This window comes from Eucyclogobius newberryi, unplaced genomic scaffold (genome assembly GCF_026437365.1).
Source record: "Eucyclogobius newberryi isolate DKJ021-1_F unplaced genomic scaffold, fEucNew1.0.hap1 SCAF_10, whole genome shotgun sequence".
Taxonomy (NCBI): Eukaryota; Metazoa; Chordata; class Actinopteri; order Gobiiformes; family Gobiidae; genus Eucyclogobius; species Eucyclogobius newberryi.
This window is the reverse complement of record NW_027315724.1, coordinates 29362903-29386279: the sequence shown is the minus strand read 5'-3', so window position 1 is coordinate 29386279 and position 23377 is coordinate 29362903. Positions and strand designations below refer to the sequence as shown.

Here is a 23377-nt window from a genome sequence, read left to right as displayed (position 1 = left end):
TGTTCAAAATGTGTTGCGAGATTTTAGTAAGTTGCCTCAGGAGAACTTCAGGTGACAAAACAATGGCTTTACATATGTACAGGTGGATATGGGAATGTTAGGACACACGTCTTGCCTCATGTTTAACTTTCATCATGCCTGGATTTGATATTAGTGTGTTTTTTCCTTTTAGGTTGGACCACAAACACATTGTTCAGTTTTGATTTAAACTCGCTTGTGTGGCTTGAGTTAGCGTCTTTGGCCATTTCTCACAATAGTTAAAACTTATTTGACCCTGACGGGAAAATTCATGGCAGCACTTGAATTGTAGAGATCATTTGAGTAGAAAAAGCTTCAGTTGTAGTCATCTGGACTCAGTTAGAAAAAATAGACGTTTCGACTCTCATCCAAGAGTCATTGTCAATAAAAGAATTTAGATCGAGAACTCCGATATTAATACTGTTCTGTGGTAAGACCCGCCCATTGGGCGGAGCCTTCCTGAAGAAGAAAGAGTTGCTTGTTTCAACAGAAAATGAGGGATTACACCGACAGAGATCATTTGAGTTTCAAAACCATATTAAATGATGCCATCTTTTTGGAGAGGGACATAATATACAAATATCTCTTGGTTTGTGAACTCTGTGGTAACATTTTCTACACGCAAGTATTTAGTTGTTGTTTACTTTTAGTGGGTGCCCAAGTTAATATTTTAGGCATCTATGAAATGTGTCTCGAAAGTAGAGGTGGGACACACACAGAAAATGTTATGATACAGTCGTTTTTGAGATAGGCAATTTGTATAGGAAGTGTATCGTCTATATCAGGAAAAGTACCTCGTAAATTACCTAAAAAAGAGACAGAAATCTCCCAAACATGGGTGTAAAGTGATATTTCTGCACTTTAGTGGTTAGATCTATGGTTCAACCATGTTTTGTGCAACACTGGAACCTTAACCAAGACATGTACAGGCACATTTGAGCACATTCCTGATTCTTTGTTAAAATAATGTCTGACAGATATGACTATCGTTCTCGAGATAATGTAAAGTAAAAATCTAGATGTTCTTTTTTGTCAGTATCGGCCGCCCCTAATTGTAAGTTTCTTGTTTCCATCTCTTTGCAACCGTTCCAAGCGAAACAAGCGGGTTTGCCTTTGTGACAAGAAGAGCGCTCCCGTGGCTCCCGAACAAAAATAAAAGTCAAATGTTGTTATTTTGGTTCTAAACTTAACCAAATGTGACCAAACTGCTGACAATGCACCTCTAAAGTTACTCTGTCTTCGTCCAGCATGTCACTGTATCTCACAACATTTGGTTTTTACAGACACAAAGTTGTCAGCTAACCCCTCCCTAATTCCAGGCCACTGTTGGAGGCTTTCCTCGGATTTGGCTGTGACTCACCCAAATAACCATTTAAAAAGGGCTTCCTCATTAACCTTAGCTGCTTGCCCTCATGTCCTCCAAGCAGGCCATCGCAACTGATGTAGCACCAAACCTCGCCACAGTTTGGCCATGTTGTTCCCCTGTCTTGTCCTGCTGCTCCTGCCCTTGGTCAGAAAGTATTATTAAAGAAACTATTATTACTTTGTGTGACAATTACATTTTTAAACAACTTTTTAAACAACACACACACACACACACACAAAACATTCTATCTGAGATTTTTAGTATGTAAAAGTGTGCTGCTGGTTGTTTTTCTGTTTTTTTATTCTGTGTGCACTATGTTGTATGTTGTACACTTTACCCCAGTGTTTTTCAACCTTATTTTAGTCATGGCACACGTTCTTTGTTGAAAAGATTCTTCCGCACACTATCTACCAAAAAATAATACCAAATCACACCTTATACGGGAAAAAGTATATGTAATAAGTAATGTAATGTGGCAAATGTAGTTTGTGCCACTATATTTGGCAGTGACTGGTTTGCTTTCTTTTTTTTGGATTAGAAGTCAGCTCAGGACACTGCAGAATGTGTGAATCTGTTAAAGTGGACATTTTTTTCAAGGCACACCTGGCAATACCTCAAGGCGCACTAGTGTTTCTCGGCACACTGGTTGAAATCAATGCCTTACCTAATCAGTTTTATACAAAGACGTTAAGTCATTCATAAAAGGCTTAGAAGAGTTGAGACATTGGTTACACACCGCTCCTGACTCACTGCAGGGGAAGTTTGCTCTCAGGGAGTTTTTGGTGTTTACTTTAAAAAAAAGACGACACAGAAAAATACAGTTCATTTATTGTACAGGGATGTTACATTCAAGGGTGTCCAAGATAGTGTTGGGTTTACTATTACGACATGTTCATGGCTCAGAGTGGTCAGTTCACCCCAGTTTACTTTGGCTCATCCGCTTTCATCATGAGTTAATTAGGTAAAAAACACAAACAAACACTTCCTCTTTGCATCAGTGTACTTCTGGGCAGCGTGAACAGCCTTAGAATGTATTTTAGAAATTATAGTCTGGTTGGCTTGTCTTGCAACTTTAAATTTCAGAACATAATTTATGGATCACGTCAAGTGTATAGGTTATAAGTTATATGTAAATAAGTTCATTCTTGTTTGATGAGTAGAAACCTTGTGATTGTGAGATATTGGTTTAAACTTCATAGTCACTGTGAACAGGCTCTGGAAGGCGGCACATTTGATTACATGCCACTAGAGGTCAGCAAAGCACACGCACAATCATTTGAATGATTATGTGCAAAAAAATTAAAGTAAAAGAAACCAAACTGCTTACCACAAAAAAGGTTTGTGTGACTAAATAAAACACTTCTGCTTAAAAACTGATAGGAGTTGCATATTTGCAATTTTAAAAACAAGTTGAAAGCAGAAATTAGTTTCAGAAATACAGCATGTACTATTGGACACATGACTCAAATATCTGTATTTGTGTATTCTTTGAAGTCCTATGTGTCAACTGATCACATTTATTATTATAAATACATATTTATTATGAAGCAACAAGGGTTTGTCAGTTCACTTCATGAACAAATTAAAGTGACACCGTGTAACTTTGGAGAGGTGGAAAGTCACCTGCATGATTCCTCTGAAATAGAACCTGGGAAAGTCATTGCTATAGATACGTGTTTTGTCATTCTGTGGACAACTGTAGCAGAAGGCAGCACTTTTTGAGTGAAATGAGCAGGAGGAGGTTCCATGAGGCCAGGCAAGAGTCAGCTGTGTGGAGAAGCATAAGTAAGAATACAGAGGTTACAGAAGCTTTTGTCACTTGTAAGACTTACTGACAGTAGAGAGACCAACATTTTTCATTTACTTCAATAAAAATATGACTTAAGTAGGAGTCAAGGTATAATATTTCTCCAAGAACTAAAATTTAAGAGTACTACTCGCTTCTGGCAAAGGGTCCACAGGGGCCGCAGTGTCAGTACAGGCGCAATAAGAACAAACATCAGTCAAACAAGTTGCTACAATTGATTTGGCTTTATGGATTTTGTTCTCCAACAGAATATTGACACAATCACAAAACACTACAGCAAAGACATGATGACTTTTTCAAATAAATCTAGTTTGTGTTTCAGGAAACGTACTGTTTTACCAATTGATGATAACATTTTGTTGAGCAACGTTCTTTCAAAGTAGCAAATCAGCATTTAAAGTCCCTCAGCTCATACATATTTAAAGTGTGCAGTGGTTAAAGGGAAATAAACAGTGTGGCATGGCCTCATATCACCAGCAAGTGCCCAGTCATCACCTAAAATGACTTCATAACTAAAACCAAAGTGACAGTTTGAAAAAAGTTCAGGGCACACTATCCTACAAGAGGAATGACCAATGAAGCCTAATTACTGTCTGAGTGCACCACCGCAGCGCCCTCTGTCAGGCCGGGCGTTCTGGCTGGCTGTCATTTTCTTTTTGGGGAAGGCCTTAAAAAAACACTTCTGCAATTTGGCTCCTTCCTAACAAAACTCTCTGGGTGAAGTCTCTAACATGCATGAGCTAAAGCGGGACTAGACCAAACTTTATTTTGAGAGAGACAGAATGCGTGGGACGTGTTCAAAATGTGTTGCGAGATTTTAGTAAGTTGCCTCAGGAGAACTTCAGGTGACAAAACAATGGCTTTACATATGTACAGGTGGATATGGGAATGTTAGGACACACGTCTTGCCTCATGTTTAACTTTCATCATGCCTGGATTTAATATTAGTGTGTTTTTTCCTTTTAGGTTGGACCACAAACACATTGTTCAGTTTTGATTTAAACTCGCTTGTGTGGCTTGAGTTAGCGTCTTTGGCCATTTCTCACAATAGTTAAAACTTATTTGACCCTGACGGGAAAATTGACTGCTGCATTTTCCCTTCGTTGTTGGACATCTGTCAATTCATGGCAGCACTTGAATTGTAGAGATCATTTGAGTAGAAAAAGCTTCAGTTGTAGTCATCTGGACTCAGTTAGAAAAAATAGACGTTTCGACTCTCATCCAAGAGTCATTGTCAATAAAAGAATTTAGATCGAGAACTCCGATATTAATACTGTTCTGTGGTAAGACCCGCCCATTGGGCGGAGCCTTCCTGAAGAAGAAAGAGTTGCTTGTTTCAACAGAAAATGAGGGATTACACCGACAGAGATCATTTGAGTTTCAAAACCATATTAAATGATGCCATCTTTTTGGAGAGGGACATAATATACGAATATCTCTTGGTTTGTGAACTCTGTGGTAACATTTTCTACACGCAAGTATTTAGTTGTTGTTTACTTTTAGTGGGTGCCCAAGTTAATATTTTAGGCATCTATGAAATGTGTCTCGAAAGTAGAGGTGGGACACACACAGAAAATGTTATGATACAGTCGTTTTTGAGATAGGCAATTTGTATAGGAAGTGTATCGTCTATATCAGGAAAAGTACCTCGTAAATTACCTAAAAAAGAGACAGAAATCTCCCAAACATGGGTGTAAAGTGATATTTCTGCACTTTAGTGATTAGATCTATGGTTCAACCATGTTTTGTGCAACACTGGAACCTTAACCAAGACATGTACAGGCACATTTGAGCACATTCCTGATTCTTTGTTAAAATAATGTCTGACAGATATGACTATCGTTCTCGAGATAATGTAAAGTAAAAATCTAGATGTTCTTTTTTGTCAGTATCGGCCGCCCCTAATTGTAAGTTTCTTGTTTCCATCTCTTTGCAACCGTTCCAAGCGAAACAAGCGGGTTTGCCTTTGTGACAAGAAGAGCGCTCCCGTGGCTCCCGAACAAAAATAAAAGTCAAATGTTGTTATTTTGGTTCTAAACTTAACCAAATGTGACCAAACTGCTGACAATGCACCTCTAAAGTTACTCTGTCTTCGTCCAGCATGTCACTGTATCTCACAACATTTGGTTTTTACAGACACAAAGTTGTCAGCTAACCCCTCCCTAATTCCAGGCCACTGTTGGAGGCTTTCCTCGGATTTGGCTGTGACTCACCCAAATAACCATTTAAAAAGGGCTTCCTCATTAACCTTAGCTGCTTGCCCTCATGTCCTCCAAGCAGGCCATCGCAACTGATGTAGCACCAAACCTCGCCACAGTTTGGCCATGTTGTTCCCCTGTCTTGTCCTGCTGCTCCTGCCCTGGTCAGGTTTTATGGCACCCGCGTTCATGTCCGAAACAACGACCTCTTCAACCACCGAACCACAGGCGGCCGACGTGGAGCTGGCCACAGTAAGTGACTGCTGTGATTGCATGAGTTGCACTAAATGTAATGTAACTGACAGGATGGCATGCAAACATATTCAACTGCTATGTGTGTTTTTGAACAAAGATCGGAGGGTTAGTGGGCAAGTCTGGAGTCGTCTGTATGAGTGACTTTTGTATTTATTTTGTGGATTCTGTGTGGGTGGGGGGCGGAGGTAAGTACATGCACTGCCCTCTCTGTGTTAATTGACTTGATTTTCTTCCCATAAGTTGTTGACATTATTCAGGGTTGATGTAATAATTATAAAATGTGTGCGTTATAAATGTGTTCCTATGTAAAAAAACAAAACGACTAGTACTACTCCTACTGCCTTTGAACTACTGTCCCTATAATCTTATGAGTACCAATACATTACTAATATATGATTTTTGCTCCAACATTTTGTAAAGTAAAAGTATCTTTAGTGCGGTTAGGGTGGATAAAAGTACCGTAACAGTAAGTACAGTATGCTGAATTTGTAATAGATGTCGTGGCTGTTTGACAAGTGCACAATGTTGAGTATTTACAGCTGTGTTCTCATAGGAATATCTCCAACACTTCTATAATCTAAAGGAAGAGTCGGCGGGGCGTGGGAAGAGAAGCGACTCGACTTTCACTTCTAAAGTGAAGGACATGCAGATTTTCTTTGGACTGAATGTAACGGGTTCATTGGACTCAGAGACTCTGGATGTCATGACGAGTCCACGCTGTGGGGTCCCAGATGTGGAGGACTACAGCCATATCCAGAGCACACGGTGGAACAAGAACCAAATCACATACAAGTAGGTCAAAGTAAAATCCAATTACAAGTAAATAAAATGTAAAACGCTTATTAACATGCATGTCTGACCGTGCATGAACTGGCAGGAATCAGAGAGCAATTTCAAGAGGCAATAAAAGGTTTGGCAGGGGTGACTGTGATTGTCACACAGTAAGCATATTTCTCAGTTTGAAACTTCAGCCTCTTAAAGACATTATGGTTTGTTTGAATGCCAAGTATACCAAACCAAGTCTGAACTTATGTAACAATGTCTGCAACGCTCTCACGCAGTTCCCGTAGTTAGACTCGGTAGTTCAGGACGAAGGATATCCAGCCAGCATTTATATCAAGCCAGTATCTTTAGACTACAGTATATGATTGAATGGTGAATATAAACAGAAGTGTATGACAACAATCAGTTCAACCGTTCTATAACATAATAATAACACATACAGGTGGACGGTATGAACAAAAAATGTGTCTCAATATTCTTTGGAGTATCTTGATAACGATATTTAAACAATATTATGTCAATCAAAGAGAAATGTTCTAAAACAAGACTTTAAATGTGTAAATTGAGGGTTCAGATGAATGTAAAGTCCACAAATGTCAATTACACCCTTATTTGGAAGACTTTTTTTTTCCCATTTCTCTTTATAATCAGCAGCATTTTATTCATTATTAACAATATACTCAATATACAACATTTGCAGTTCTTCAAAACAACATTTACAATGTTATTCACATTTCAATAATCAGCCCACCTCTATATCCACAAACAAAGGAAAACAGTGTAAAGGGTAAATTAATTTGACCACATTTGGAAAATAAATACAACAATTTAAATCTAGTCCAAACCAGTTGTTTGGTGTCGTTTTTTTGTCAGTCTCACTCCCATCCAAAGACATGCATGGATTACACTGGTTAATTGTAAACTCTAAACAACTGTTGATAGTCGTATTTAATGTGGCAGTGCAAAAGGTTAAATTCATATTATTTAGCTCTGCAAGTCAACACATCCAGAGTTTACTTCACCTAAAGACCTATTTGACTTTACTCACGCAGCATCCGGCGCTACACCAGTGATCTTCCTCGCAGCACAGTGGACTCTCTCATCGAGATGGCCTTCAATGCCTGGTCCAGGGTCAGCAGACTTAAGTTTGTCCGGTCACACAGCCACAACGCTGACATCATAATGGAGTTTGCAACATATGGTGAGTAAGCAACGACCCCTAAAGTGTAAAAGACAAGATCAGTAGTTTAAAGTGTTCAATCATTGGCATCATAACTGGAGTACAGCAGAATTTATTTAACGCTTTATTTAAAGTGCATTCCATTAAAAATTATGTTAAAATCTCGTCTTGTCTCATTATTTTGTGGGGAGAGTATTTATGGGTTTCAGCTTCTGGATATATGCAACATTTTGAAGACTTTTTTCCCATGTTTAAACTGTTAATCGCTATCGTCCTGAGTTTTCATAATTCTGAAACCAATGCTATTAGAATTATTGATGTATAAAACATTCAAGTAAACTGTAACTATTATACCAACATCTAGAGGTATAAGGAGCTATGATCACAACAGACAGCTAAATATGACAACAGCATGAGGGAAGCAAGCTGTGGAGAAACCTATAATCTTTTTCCTTTTCTTGGCGAGAATAAAAGTGTTTTTTTTCTTGTGGTTTGTGTTTCATGTTTGGCCTGCGTTTTTCTGTTGTGAAGCACATGGAGATTTGTTCCCGTTTGACGGACCACGCGGAACTTTGGCTCACGCGTTTGGCCCTGGTCCTGGAATCGGAGGAGACACTCACTTTGATGACAATGAGCAGTGGACAGCAGGACCAAAGGGTAAAAAGACACTGGTTCTACAACAGTTAGACGGAAAAAAGGTCAAAGGCTTCGTCAAAGTATTTTTTCTGTTTTCAAATGATAATATAGATCATAAATTAGTCCTTGTTTTGTCTGGGTTTTGATCTGCAGTCCAGCCCGAGTTTAGTTCAGACTTTGTCTGTATGCCAGATACATAATGAGAAACAAAATCTGTAAATGTATACATTTTACTAAAGTATATACCAAGTGCCAACACAAAGTAGTAATACACATTTAAGTAAGTTTATCGTTGTCTGTTGCAGGTTTTAATTTAAAGCTGGTGGCTGCACATGAGATTGGTCACGCTTTAGGTCTGAGACACTCTGGAAACCCGGAATCTCTCATGTTTCCAAACTACAAGGCGTCTCGAGCAGTGAACCTACTGTCCTTGGAGGACGTAGCCAACATCAACGCACTTTACAGTAACTTCATTTTGTATAGTATATATAGAACTTCAAACATTTTCGGTACGCCATCTGCTTGTGTCCAAGGAAATTGTATTGCTTTGCAAAGAATGTTCCATAGAATTGCATTGAACTAATTTCCATATAAACAAGCAATTGGGGCCACAAGGTTACAGGGCAGATCTGTGGAGAGACGAGCACGTTTACAGAAGAACACTTGTTTTTAACGGGCTTTTGAGCAATAAAACATCAAATACATTGAGGGCAGAGTAAATTTCTGGAGGTGGAAAGTCACTTACATAATTCCAAGTAAAGAGAGTTACGTTTAATGCCATATTGTGGAATAGTATAGCCAAAGGAACAACTAAGGAACATTTCAATGGAAATAAGCAGGACAAGGCTGCTCCGGACGAAAAGTAAGAGTCAGGTTTGTGGAGATGCAAGCCCATTCCCAGAAAGGACACAATACATACATACATACATACATACATACATACATACATACATACATTCATACATATATTAATTTGGCTAAAAGGTTACCATGCCTTTGGATAAATGCTAGGTGGATTTGGCTAATGCATATTGTGGAACATTCCAGGCAAAGCAATTACATCTCCATGGTTACGAGCAGTTGGCTGAACCCCCAACAGAAAAGTTACACAGAGCACCTTTAAGTTAAGCTTGATTTGAAACTGTGCTCTGATGTTTTAAGGCCCAGTTCTGTTCCCCATATACCTGAACCCTTGGCTGTTCCCTCATCTCATCGCAGACAGATGTGCTCCGGACATGAGCTTTGACGCCGTGTCCACTGTTGGCGACGCCACCTTCTTTTTCAGGGAAAAGTGAGTGTATAAATACTCCAAACCAATAATACTGTAATGGACAAGGACTCAAAACATGCACTTATATCATTGCTCCAAATACATATGATTTAATTTGAAATAATCTGTTAAAATAGTCATAGTATAAAGGTTACTCAGTTAAAATCTATACTTACTTCAATATACTTACTATAAATTTAATCCAGTCTTTTGATACATAAATTAAAAATAAAAATGTGCAAATTACCTTTTTGGACATTGTGTATTCCTGATAGAACCCTTTACCGTTTTGTTTTCCCACAAGATATCTTTGGATCAAACTTAACGGTCAGTCAGACATCAAGGAGGGGCCCATCTCAAACTTCATGCCAAAGATCGACACCGGCATTGACGCAGCCTATAGGATTCCTCGCAAAAACACAGCCTTCCTTTTCCATGGTAACAGACACAGTAAATTGACCGTGTTAATGATTTTTCGAAGCGGACACTGAAACCAACAACACCTTGCAGAGAGCATGTTCTGGACAGTGAAGGGCTCCATGGTGCGGGGCAAGCCCAGGCCCCTCAGCCATTTTGGGTTTCCTGTGTGGGTGCAGGAGGTGGACGCAGCCGTGCACCTGGTGAAAACTGGACGCACGCTCTTCTTTGTGCATGACATTTACTGGAGGTATTTGCTTATTACAGAGACATTACCGAGAAATGTTTATAGTATTAGTATTATATCGTTACAGATAAGTTAAAAAGCAAAATAGGTACCAATAAATACGATCTGTAGGATAAATAGGTAAAGTTGGACATATCTTGTTTATTTTTATTTTAAGTGAAATGCCAAAGTCTGGACTGTAATGATTGATTTTAAACTATAGAAGTCTACTTTACACCAGGGAAAGAAAATATCGGGAACATTACACACAGAAGGTGGTATTCCTTCTCAAACACATGTTGGTTGCCAAATATTTTTGTGGTTCGAGCTCTGAAGTGTGACATTACAAATATGTTAATTTTTTAAAATGAAAATGAAAAAAACATAAGATCTATTAGTTGGTTGAATAGGCCTAAAATGAATTTAAAGTTTTAGTGGTGTGGTGTAGAGCCATGATGGGCCTGTGTGCGTGTTTATGTGAGTCTGCGGTCACTGGGCTCACACTTTTACACCGGTCACTTTCATATAATAATTTTTCACATTTCAGAAAATAATCGCCCCCTAAACCTGGTATTTTTAATTCTGCACATTTCAATGTCCCAATTTACCCAAATTCCCCCTATTCTATGAAAATGTCCACCACCTTTAGTTTAAAAATTGGGTAGTGGACTCTATATTGCCCCTAGTGAATACATTTGAGAATGCATGTTAGTCTGTTTGAACCTGCTTTGCACAAACTTGCAAATCCTTTCAGTTGTTCAGATGCAGTCCTCTCATTAACAATTAAACAAAAATGCAGAAGCCCAGAAAGCACTTTATCATAAATTATCTTTAAATTATCTTAAAATTGAGTTAAATTATACTTTACACCTTCTACGTGTCGATTAAATTCTTCATTATACACGCATTATACAAAATTATAGTCTGAAAATAATATGTTACTTGGCCCAGATTGCATTATAGCCTCTTTTCTCTGTTACATGGCCCACACACATCCACCAAACCAGACATTTTTGAAACGAATATCAATAATTCTATATATGTTCCAGTTATAACGAGAACAGGCGAGCGATGGACCGTGGCTGCCCCAAGTACATCAGTGAGGGCTTCCCAGGGCTGAATATGACGGAAACAATAAATGCAGCATTTCACAAAGAGAGTAAGTCTTCCGTTTTAACTATTTCTATGCAGCCACTGCTCGTTAGAAATCCCAAATCTAAAGGCAGAGGCCGGAGTTTAGATTGCTGGGCGTACAGTAATTGTGTTTGGATACTGCAGTAAACCTATGTCTGTAGCTTCGGGGGATTGAGAGGCTGCGTTGCTATTATTGTCAGAGGAATGCCGTTTACATCAGCTGAGTGTGTGGTTCCCCTCTGCGACTGCAACGGTGTAATTCTTATTTTATAGCTTAAAAGCTCTCAAATCACACGCTGGAATTCTCAACTGCAAGCGCAATGTGTACTTTAGTCGACGTGCGTGATTATCCGCATTATGACCACAAAATGACAAAATGTAACTCTGCAGAAGTGGAATGCAGAGCGATTCATTTCCTTGATGAATTATGTTCGGGATGTCAGTTATGTCCTTAGGGATGTGAGTTATGTTCATTAGAAATACATATATAAGGTAATAAAAGGTAATAAATTAACTCAACAATTTTAACCATTTCTAAGCCATGTTGGTTCCTTTTTGATTTAGGAAAAGTAATGTTGTAGTAGCACAAATAGAAGCAGGTACAATACTTATATTAAAGGGGCATTCTGTAACATTTTCTTGTGTAAGCCACCTGTCTCCATGGAATGTTGTACAGAATGAGATTAAACTTATCTATCTAGCATTATTTCATCTCAGGTGTTTTTATTGCTCTTCCTGTTAGCCACTCCACAGAGCTGATCTGCTTGTCGCTATGGAGTTAGCTATGTTTAATGCTATAGCTACAAAGTGCACATATAAAACATGCCTCTACACATACATTTACAGAAGTATTTTAATGGGAGGTATTTTTATCAACTACACTCAACATTTTTTGCTTCTGAAGAAACGCAGAAGCTTCAATGTCAATGGTTGTAGTAATATTAGTAGAAGCAGTATTTCTACTTAAATTACAGTATTTTCACCATTTCTCTCATTATAGGTTTCATCTATTTCTTCATTGGAGCACAAGTCTATCAATACGACTACACCCAGAAACGCACAGTCGGAGTTGAGAGAGCAAATTCTTGGCTTGGCTGCTGAAATGTTGTACTTCTGTGAACATGTCCCAAAGAACTGACTTGATATCCCTGAATAAATGGCCCACACAATTTAAAAACAGTCTCTTTATTGGTTGTTAAATCGAGGTTGGCTGGAGGAGTTGTCCTACATATAATGTTGACATTATGGGAGTTTTTGTGGTGGAGGGCGGTACATGAACCAAGCCTGGTGCCTCACTAATTGTAGCATGCATTGACTTGACTGCAAAGAGACATTGGATTTCTTTAGACTTCAAAACCAAAGTGCACACACATGTTCAACAATTACATTGCCACCAGACAAATGTAGACGTTTCATTGGAGAGGCTGTGACCGCAAAAACCTCCAGAAAATTTGGGACAGGTAGACCCAGTTGTAACTAGAGCGACCATGTGATCACCCGACATTCCCCCTAAGAATACCCACATATAAAATATCCAAAGGCAGCGCAGAAAAGGCCATTTTAAAACATGGAGTGGGTCTGTTCTTGGATACTCGCGTGGGGTTCCTTGTTGGCGGGATTGTCGTGGACTTTACCAGTGCAGCAACGGGACAAGGAGCTCAGAGCTGAAGATGTGCAACTGGCTGAGGTTTGTGCATAGAAATATTACTTCTAAGTTAACTGGTCTTAATTAGAAATGCAAAGTTCAGCTGCATGAACAGTTAATTCCTTTAGTCAAATGATGTTTCATGGTTGCATAATATTGATGGAAATTTGATGACTGAAAAGGAAAAACATTGACTTTTTGACCAAGACTGACCAACAGTCTACAGGTCTACAGTTACTCTACATATACATTTATAGAAGTATTTTAATGGAAGGTATTTTTATTAAGTGCATCTGAAGAAACGCCTCGCCTTGCAACGTTTTGGGTTCTTGGCAGATTTAGGAAAAGCACTAATTGCTGTAATCGTAATAGAAGTTATATTATTATTACAATGGAATATTAATGGAAATTTGATGACTGAAAAAGAAAAGCATTGACTTTTTTATCAAGACTGATCAACAATGATTTGTGATGTGCAATGCATTTGAAGTTACAAAGATTGGACCTGTTTCTACAGTTGGAACTACAAAAAAACAAAAAAAACTAGCACCAAAAAACATCAACTACTTCCACCTCCACCACAGCAACTTCTGCTATACTACAATATCTTCTTAAATGAGACTCTGGTTGTTAAAAATCTTGGTCCTTACAAGTCTAGATACATTTTGCAGAATGCATTGTGTTCAAAATTACTTGTCCACTCATTTATATTTTAATCTTGATTTACGCCCGTTTTGTGTAATTTTAAAGAACGTAATCTCATATTTAATTACATTTTATAGAGCATAATCCAGAATTATAGAATCATTTGTTGACTTTATCATTTGTTGACTTTATTACAAATATAAAAAATCATATCAACTACCGGTAATTTAGTCACTCATATTGGTGTTTACATTTCAAACATGGCTAAATATGAAATCAATGACACCCATGTATCTAAAGATAGCTCCTCCCACAGAACTATCTCGCTCGTTTTTACAAGCTCAGCCCCGAAGCCCAGCGCGAACCGAGGCATGAGAGAACCCCCCAAACCACATCCGAAGACCTGGACCACAGAATCAGAGAAGTGCAGCACTTCTTTGGGCTGAGCGAGACGGGCCTCATTGACCACGTGACACTGGACACCATGAAGGAGGCGAGGTGCGGGGTCCCAGATGTGGATAACTTCAACTTTTACCCCAGCAAGCCCCGTTGGAAAAACAACACCATCACCTACATGTAAGTCCACTACATAGACATTCACAATAATAATAAAACTTGAGCTCAATTTTCACACTAAGGCAAAGCTAAGTACCAATTTTGATACCACAATTATGACTTTAAAAAAATTGTCAACTGAATGTAAAGCAGTTTCTACAATATTATGATGTGGTCTGATATAAATGAAGACAATTCTAAAACTATTCAGGAAAGGTCCAACTTTGTCCTAGATGCATTCCTTCTTGATATGAGTTTATAGTTTCAATATTAGTTTTAGTTTCAATTAGTCTTCAATTCTGCTGTTTGATTTTTGACACTCCTCATGAAATTTTTGCCGTTCCTGTGACATTTTAAGTACTGGCCTTATTAACAACAGGTTCCGACAGTGTAAAGCTCTTTTTTATACTTTAAAATAAGGTTACATATGACTACCAAAGGAAAGCAATTCATATAACATTTACACAATAAAATAAATGATGCCATTTCAATTTATGGCCAAATTTTTCTCACTTCTAAACATCAAAAGAAACAAAATCATGGCATATTTAATTGAAAATAAGAGTCTGTCCAGTCCTTGATTGTTGGTGAGGTTTGTGAGCCATTTCAGTGAGGGCCTTTTTTCCTGTTAATAACCATCATAATCATAATCATAATACTCATAATCATAATCATAATTTTAAAAAGAGTTGTCAAGATTATCAATGGGTTGACATAAGTTAGATATTATTCCCATTGAAAGTTCTGATTTAAATGGCTTGACTAAAATTTCCGAGGGTTATAATGGTCATTACTTTGTTTAATTTCTTGGATATAATAACTCCTTATTTGTAAATATCTATAAAAGTCCTGTTTCTCCAAGCCAAAGGATTCCTTCAACATACCAAAGCTTTTCATCTGATTTTCTTTTACAATCTGGTGAAAAACTCTTCTCTCTTTTGTAATCCAGACCTTGAATCTCAGGTCGGTGTTATTCGGCGCTAACGTCCTATTTCTTATTTTTACAGGATTGCTAGGTACACCCCAGACATGAGGAAGGACGACGTGGACAAGTCATTTCGCTTGGCCTTCAAGATGTGGAGCGACGCCTCTCCCCTCAGATTTGTCCAAGTTGAACGGGGCAAAGCTGACATCATATTGACCTTTGCACGAGGATGTAAATAAGCAAATACTACCAAAATCACAGTAACATTTTGATGACGTGTCAATTGTATGTGGCTTGATTTAACTAACACTTTAATCCACTTAATTTGATATAAAATGCCCCCCTTCACTGGCAGTATAACAGTTTGAACTTTCAACTCTTGTTTCTCCATTAGTTCATGGAGATTTCTTCCCGTTTGATGGCCCAAAGGGTGTACTAGCTCACGCTTTTCAGCCCGGATCGGGGATTGGAGGAGACATCCATTTTGATGAGGATGAGACATGGACAACTAGCAGTCATGGTTGGTCTTAAAGGAGACAAATTATGCTAAATCAATCTACATAAGCTATTAACCGTGTTATGACAGTGTTCCCTCATTTAGTTGTATTTTATTGATTCATGCATGTTTCAGTAATCATGTGTTGTCCTGTACCTGAGAGTGTTTTATAAGATAAGATAAGATAAGATATTCCTGTAATGTCCCCACATTACAGGAAATATTGTTGTTACAACACAGTAGATACAGGGGAAAGGACAGATAACAGATTATAGGAAGTTTCAAAAAACACTCTTAATAAAAGAACTCTTATGAACAAAACAAAAAACTCTTATTAACAAAACTCCTATCTTAATAGGGAATGGAGGGGGGAAAAATAAAATAAAATAGATAAATAAAAATAAAAAGATAAAGATAACAACAAAATAATAATAATAGAAATAAAATAAAGTAAAGTAAAAATAGCTAGCATAAGACTAGATAATACTAATAGTAAGTAAGTAAACAAAATGAAACATGATCTTATTTACATCAGTTGTATCAGTTGATTTCACCTTTCCCCTATCTCCACCCACATCCCTGTACTTTGTTGCGATTATTTGAAAAATGAAAATACCTGTAATGTCACATAGCCACGTTTAAAAAAACGTTCCATATAACGCTTTCCAAAATAATGATAATGAACTTATGTTATTGTTCAATAAGTTATACTGCAATACTAAGTACCTGAAAATGATGTACCTGGTAACATAATATAAAAGTTAAATGACAAAATCCTTCACACAAATGCATGCCAGTTAACTAAAAGCTATCTCACAAATGATTCAAGTTAAAGTTATAATGTTTCTTGCAGGTTACAGTCTATTTGCAGTTGCTGCTCATGAACTGGGTCACTCTCTTGGTTTAACTCACTCCCAGGACCCCTCGGCCATCATGTTCCCCAACTACAGAAGACGTAGCAACAAACAGTACTCCCTGTCCAAGGATGATATACTTGGCATTCAAACTCTATATGGTGAGCTAATTATATTTAAGAAAGAAAAAAACCCTCAGTAAAATCCAATTCGTCATATGATTGACATGAGTATTTGAATAGGTAAACCCACGGAGAGGGCAGACATGGCTCCCAGAAAGTGTGACCCGAACTTCTCTTTTGATGCAGCGGCGATGATCGGAAAAGAGATGGTTTTCTTTAAAAACAGGTGAACTTCCATCATGTTATACAATTTTCATGCTGATAATATATGACAATAGAGTATTTTGAAGTTAAATAAATGTTCAGATGTAAGTGTAAAGACGTGTAAAGAGGAAAAAATAAACTGTTCTTGCAGATACATGTGGATGCGAACTACATACACAACATACTGGAACCAGCTGACAGAGGGTCAGATGAGCACGTATTTACCAAGTATCTACTCGCACATTGACGCTGCGTATGATGTTCCTGCGAGAGGCGTGTCCTACCTCTTCACTGGTACAGTAACAAGGGCTCTGACACTACAGGGATCAGTGTTTGGAACAAATACAATGTGTGTCTGCAACATATTTTTGATTGTAAATACATCCAGGAGCACTAACAATCAAGACATGCTGGAAATAGGAACAGAAAAACTAAGAATCACATGTAGGGGTGAGCGAAATGCCAAAACAAACCTAACACAATTGCCATTTTTTGAGGCTGATTCTGAAAATGTATTCTTCAGTGTGATTGGTTGAATCCACTCAACCTGACCATGACAGAAGCTGACCAACAAGAGGAGTTTGTGGGGAAACACATTCATATTTGAGCACAGACCTGCATTACATAAAAAACAGTGAATCCCAGTATGACAGTATCACCAAAATAGTTGTCACAGGGATGACATCACAATTAAATGTTTAACGCCATATAGCCCAGTCCTAATTGCACGCAGAGGATGATATGGAGGTCACAACGTGAGGGGATGTGGTACATTTAAATTACAAGTTGCCAGGACCACTAGGAGGAGCATGTGGGTTTCATTATGTGGGGTGTGGATTTGGGACGACTTGGGGGAGCAACACATACAATGCTCAACAATTTATGAATTTATATAAAAATGCAGAGAAATGGTATTATGGTAGAAGGCTGAGGAAATTGTCTAGTAACAACCTGAGATATAATTGAGTTATACATTGCTGCAATTGCTGTTATTCACATTATCATAGGTATTATATGAATAAAATAAATCTGCAAACTAATTTTATCATTATAACGCTAAATTTTAGTAATATGCACATCAGCATGAATTACAGTTCTGTATATGGGCTATAAGAGAATCAACAAAACTATTATGTATTTGCGTAAGTGTACACATTATGAACCGGTATGCCCACATTTAACTTTACATACGGTAACCAAGATACTGCTATGCATATGTTTATGTGCTACATATAAAATGCAACCACATGGAATAAGAGAATGAGATGGAAGTTAATGTTTTGTTAATTAATACTGTACATTGTTTGTAATGGAACTTAGCAGTTCATTGTAAATAGATTATTATAGACATCACATGAGCTTGAATGAACTAAACTAAAATGAATACGGTACCGCCTAAACTGGGTAATAGGCAAATACATCTGTTAAAAAAATAAAAAAAATAAAAAAAGACTTTATATTACCGTAATAACGGTACACTTTGCAATTAGCTATTTCAACTACAACTATTGTTGTTTTATCACGATTAGCCTTGCAGCCTCTGTCAGCATGACTCAGCAGAGAACTCTAATAACAGCCTTCTACAGCCTCTCGGAGTGTGGCTGTCTTTGTGGTGTGCTGCTGTTCCGTGTCCCACAATGTAGTGACATATGTATGTTTGTCTGTCTTCACAGGTCATAAATACTGGATGGTTAAGCAGCTTAAAGTGAAGAGTCACGCTGCCTCAATCTCCGACTTTGGGTTCTCCTCCAGTGTTAAGCACATTGATGCCGCGGTCCATGTCAGTGAATATGGCAAAACTATATTCTTCACAGGGGATTTGTATTACAGGTAACACAATAGCACATCATAGGTTTCTATTGAGACTATAGAGGGCCGTGTATATATAAAAACATATCTATAATGATCTATAATTAGAAGAAGAAAAAAAAACTGCAAACATTGACAATTTAAAATACTTCCAAACACAAAGGTATTTGTTATATTTTTTGCTCTTTTGGTTGTAACTTTACAGTCCTGTTCACTTTTCGCACAATGATTGAATCTCAACCTTGAAATGTAAAGTTGTTTTGGCATATTTCATAAATGATGGTCTGGATATCATAATCAGGGTAATAATAAAACAAATATGTATACTTATCCTTGTCAATATCACCCTGTAGTTTCACCACAATATGGACAGTAATTTTATATTTGGATGAGAAAAAGTGTATGACACCAATGGAGACGGAAGTTGGACAAAAAAGTACCACTTAAACTGAATGCAGGTTGCAAGTTTGATAATACAGCGTGAAGTGGCTGTATTATACTCTCACTACGGACAATAGCCCAAAAAGCAAAATACAAAGGCTTTTTACAATGACTTCTCTTTGATCAGGTACGATGATCGCAAAAGGAAAATGGACAATGGTTTCCCTCGACACATCCACACAGACTGGCCCGGGATCCCGAGCAAAGTAAACGCTGCCTTCAAGCTACAAGGTAAAAATGCTCCCAGGCTCTGTATATGGACATGGACGTTCTATAGGGGAGACCTCAGCAGCTGCAGCAATAGCATACCGCTGAAATAGAAGTTGTAATTTCTTGTTTTCACCATTTTTAGGTGGTGAAGGGTGGAGTTCACCACCACATGAACTTTCTTTTCCCTTTAAAACAATATAGCTTCATATTCCGCTGTACCAGTCCATGACAATAACGTTTAGCGATGTGCAATTAATCACACTGTTTATTCAATTACAAAAACTGCATAATCAACAAGTATCAAATGATAAGGGGCTCATTTTTGCCACAGAAAAAGCTGGAGGTGAATGATGATAGAGGGTATTTGTCAGCAGGTTAACAAGTGGCAGGACATTTAAAACCGATGTAAAGTATCATAATTTAAAATGAAAAAAAGTTTATTTTTGTTAACATGTTAGAGTTCTGTGGATTTGATCAAAGGCAATACTTTATTATTGCACTAAAATAGAGACAAGATTTTGAAAACACTGCTAAGCAAGGAGTAAATTGCCTCTGACAAATTATTTTAAATAGCAATTTTGCAATTTAACTCAAATTTGACCCAAATAACTTTTTTTTTTGACCTAACAACACTTACATTTGTTTCTGTAACAGGGAGCATTTTCCTGATCAGTGGAACAAAGTCCTACCAGTACGACTACAGGAAGAACAGAGTAGTCAAGATCATTTTGGCAAATTCCTGGCTCGGATGTTGACAGCGGTCGGCGGGTTGTTGATTGACATGCTCCAATCACGTCATTTTTGGCTTGTTATCACTTGTAACAGTGAACATTTTGAGCTGGATCAAGAAAAGAATAATCTTGGCATGAATCCAATCCTAGTTTATTTACTGGTGTGGTAATTAGTTTTGCTAATAACATTCTTGCACAGTATTGTTTCTGGTTCTGAGCATTCACATTCACTGACTTTATTGTGTTTGTATGGTGATCTTAAATAAATGTGATGGTTTTTTTGTATGTATATTTTTTTTGTGTGCAAATGAGACAGCCCACAATGCTCAATTAAAAAAAAGACTTAACTGACCTGTTTTAATCTATGTTTCAGCAGACATTAACCCCCCACACAAGACACTTATTTACATAGGAACTCAAACACATGAGTATTTAAGTCCACTGATGCAAAATAAGCACTGTCTGTATCGACAGTTAACTCTGAAGCTCCACAAGATTGGCCACAAAAACAGCTACAATAAATAAGACGTAGGCCACTACTTTAAAAATGCATGCATTTTGGATGGTGCTGTCGGGTGCTTTGGCCCTGTGTCGTGCAGCGCCAACTATTGCTCCAACAATTTCACCAGTTGACCAAACAAATGCTGAGGTAAGAAGTGCTCAGATTAAGAAGATAGTGAGGCTGCACAATAGCAAATTGCAAAAGGATATAGCAGTAACAAAGTTGACAAATACAATGCAAATGCTAAATGTATCAATGTCTCAAATGTACAAATGGCTGTGGTTATCAATGTGACCAAAACATACAGTTTAAATGAGCCGTTAGTCCAAATGCTGCTGGATAGATCTGGTTTAAACTTGTTTGAAGGTAAAATTTAAACTTGGTTTGCCCTATATGCTTAGTCCAATTTTTGTTTAAGTGTTATAAAATTAGACTTTTTCTAATAGAGGATTCAATAATTTCATGTCACTTCATGTACCCACAAAGAACACAATAATGTACTACTCTCAGTAAAAAGAAAATTTAGGTCAATTTTAGGTTCAGTTCAGGTTCATCACCCATATTTTGTGAACCTGCTTAACATTTCAGCATTTTGATATGGGATTTTACTTCGCCACTTATTATTAAGGATTACCTTTATCAGTATTACTCTGATATTGGGGTGTCAAATGTTACATCACAAAGCCTCGTCGTAGCTAAAGACTTCACAGAGGACTTGGAAGCCATGCAATCTTTCTTTGGATTAGAGGTACTTTTTATTTTATTGTTTTTTTTTAGCAAATTTAGATAAAGATGTACACTAAACTTATTTTATTTTGCTGACCTGAAAGTGACCGGCAGTTTGAATAATGAGACAATAGAAGTCATGAAGGCACCGAGGTGTGGTGTGTCAGACATAAGCAAATATGGACATTTTAGTGGTAAACCTAAGTGGAAGAAAAGTCTACTTACATACAGGTAAAATAATAGCATGTGATCAACTTGATGCGAGCAAGAAATTATTGCAAAGTTCCCCAGCAATGGTTGTGGTGTTGTGGTGCTCAATGAGTAATATTGTGTTCTATACTTTACTAAACTAAATGGACTACTTGGTACTTTTTGTAGGATCACACAGTACACTCCAGATCTTTCAAAGAGTCAAGTGGACGCCACGATTGCCCAGGCCTTTCAGGTGTACAGTGATGTTATTCCATTGGACTTCAAACAGATCGACAGTGGAACTGCAGACATCATGATCCTGTTCAAGGGTGGATGTAAGTGCAAGAAATCTGTTTGAACATTTTTTAATTTGTATTTAAAAAAAATCATATATATCTATGTCATATATTGCTCAAGATCATGGAGACTTTTACCCTTTTGATGGCGCTGGAGGGGTTTTGGCCCATGCAAACTCTCCTGGAAGGGGGCAGGGAGGGGACACTCACTTTGATGATGATGAAACCTGGACTCTAACCCAAAGAGGTAAACATGTTCTGCTAAAGTCTCGAGTTCAAACTGTATGGAGGCTCTGTGCAGGGGGCACATGCACTAAGATTTCATAGGACCACCTTTAGTTTTGATTACAGCACACATTCACTGTGCATAGTGTCAATAAGCTTCTGTAATATTAAAAGAGTTATTTCCATCCAGTGTTGTATTATTTTTCACCAATTGATGCATGAACAGTTGGGTTTAACCCTTGAGCTACCCTCAAAGATAGTTAAAAACTCTTTTTCTTCTTTTACTATTTGTTTTAAACAAAAAAGGACAACAAATAAATCATATTGTGGAGGAAGGGGGGAGGCGTTCTACTACAGATGCCTGCGGATCATCTAGACCTGAAGATAGCATGAAGGTTAAATACCGTGTTGCAGCTGAAAGATCATCACCTGCAGCAGTTATCCAGTAGGAAGAGGGGACCTACTGTTTTTGCTTAGTTGAAGCCAAGTGCGACTTATGTTTTGGCAGTGTATTTGACATGTCGATTCAGGCATGAATGTTGAAAAATACAGAATATTTTTTCCTGCTATGACGTTATTGCTAACCCTGTCCAGTCATGTGAATCCATTTTCTTTAACCAAATGACACACATATTGTAACACACATGAAATACAGAGGTTCATACAAGATTTATCAAATCCATACTCAAGTGGTTTGCACTTTCTTTCTGACTTGACATGTTGAAAATATTTAGTGTTTTCTGTTTTATTGTTTAGGTAATCATTTACTGCTGGTTGCAGCCCATAATTTGGCCACGCTCTGGGCCTGGATCACTCCCCGGACAGACGTGCGTTAATGTATTTGTACTATCAGTACGTCAACAGGGCCCCTGTCCCGGGCCCCTGTCCCGGGCCCCTGTCCCCGGGCCCCTGTCCCGGGCCCCTGTGCAGCCTCAGTTAGAGATGAGCGGGTTTGAGTTTGCGTCCCCTCTCTCACATCACCATGTGTGAGATCAATCGTGACTCGTGATGTCTGTTTTACTTTGATTTCTTAACTTGCAATGAGAGGAACATAAAGGTTTATGCGTGTAAGGTCAATCAGCCAATCACATCGCAGCATTGTTTCATGCAGGAGTCCAGTGTGTGATGTTCAGATCAGAACAAACATTTATATTGTAATTCACTTTTAATAGAGCAATAAAACATTTCAATTTATTTAAAAAGCATCATTAGACTATTTGTTATAAATTATAATAAATTGATAGTGAAAAATAACCAGACATATTATGATTATGTCTGTTATAGAATAATACTAAATATTTTTATATAAAAGTGGCAAAGTTGCAGAAACGCAGTCTCTTCACTATAGCTAGGTTTGGACCTTCACTTCTCGTTCTGCTCATTCTCTGGGAACATGTTTTATTCAGTGTTCACATGTGGACACACGGTTCACTTCAGTGTTCTCATGTGGACACACGGTTCACTTCAGTGTTCTCATGTGGACACACGGTTCACTTCAGTGTTCTCATG

The 23377-nt window shown here is 37.8% G+C and overlaps 3 protein-coding genes across 3 annotated transcripts; all 3 read left to right on the top strand.

The window, feature by feature from the left end:
- The first annotated feature begins 5242 nt into the window (after nucleotides 1-5242).
- Nucleotides 5243-12453, top strand: mmp20b (matrix metallopeptidase 20b (enamelysin)). Its single transcript, XM_072453769.1, has 10 exons — nucleotides 5243-5641; nucleotides 6198-6436; nucleotides 7480-7628; nucleotides 8139-8264; nucleotides 8549-8707; nucleotides 9405-9534; nucleotides 9818-9951; nucleotides 10024-10180; nucleotides 11206-11315; nucleotides 12291-12453. The coding sequence occupies exons 1-10, from the start codon at nucleotides 5516-5518 to the stop codon at nucleotides 12389-12391; spliced, it is 1431 nt and encodes a 476-aa protein (XP_072309870.1). The 5' UTR covers nucleotides 5243-5515; the 3' UTR covers nucleotides 12392-12453.
- A 266-nt stretch (nucleotides 12454-12719) lies between these two features.
- mmp20a (matrix metallopeptidase 20a (enamelysin)) lies at nucleotides 12720-20042 on the top strand. Its single transcript, XM_072453782.1, has 10 exons — nucleotides 12720-12977; nucleotides 13897-14156; nucleotides 15143-15291; nucleotides 15455-15580; nucleotides 16410-16571; nucleotides 16653-16758; nucleotides 16888-17030; nucleotides 18410-18566; nucleotides 19114-19217; nucleotides 19851-20042. The coding sequence occupies exons 1-10, from the start codon at nucleotides 12858-12860 to the stop codon at nucleotides 19949-19951; spliced, it is 1428 nt and encodes a 475-aa protein (XP_072309883.1). The 5' UTR covers nucleotides 12720-12857; the 3' UTR covers nucleotides 19952-20042.
- A 1217-nt stretch (nucleotides 20043-21259) lies between these two features.
- On the top strand, nucleotides 21260-22731 carry LOC140367398 (collagenase 3-like). Its single transcript, XM_072453870.1, has 4 exons — nucleotides 21260-21386; nucleotides 21534-21682; nucleotides 21765-21890; nucleotides 22625-22731. Exons 1-4 carry the CDS (start codon nucleotides 21295-21297, stop codon nucleotides 22702-22704), a joined length of 447 nt encoding a protein of 148 aa, XP_072309971.1. The 5' UTR covers nucleotides 21260-21294; the 3' UTR covers nucleotides 22705-22731.
- The last annotated feature ends 646 nt before the right edge of the window (nucleotides 22732-23377 follow it).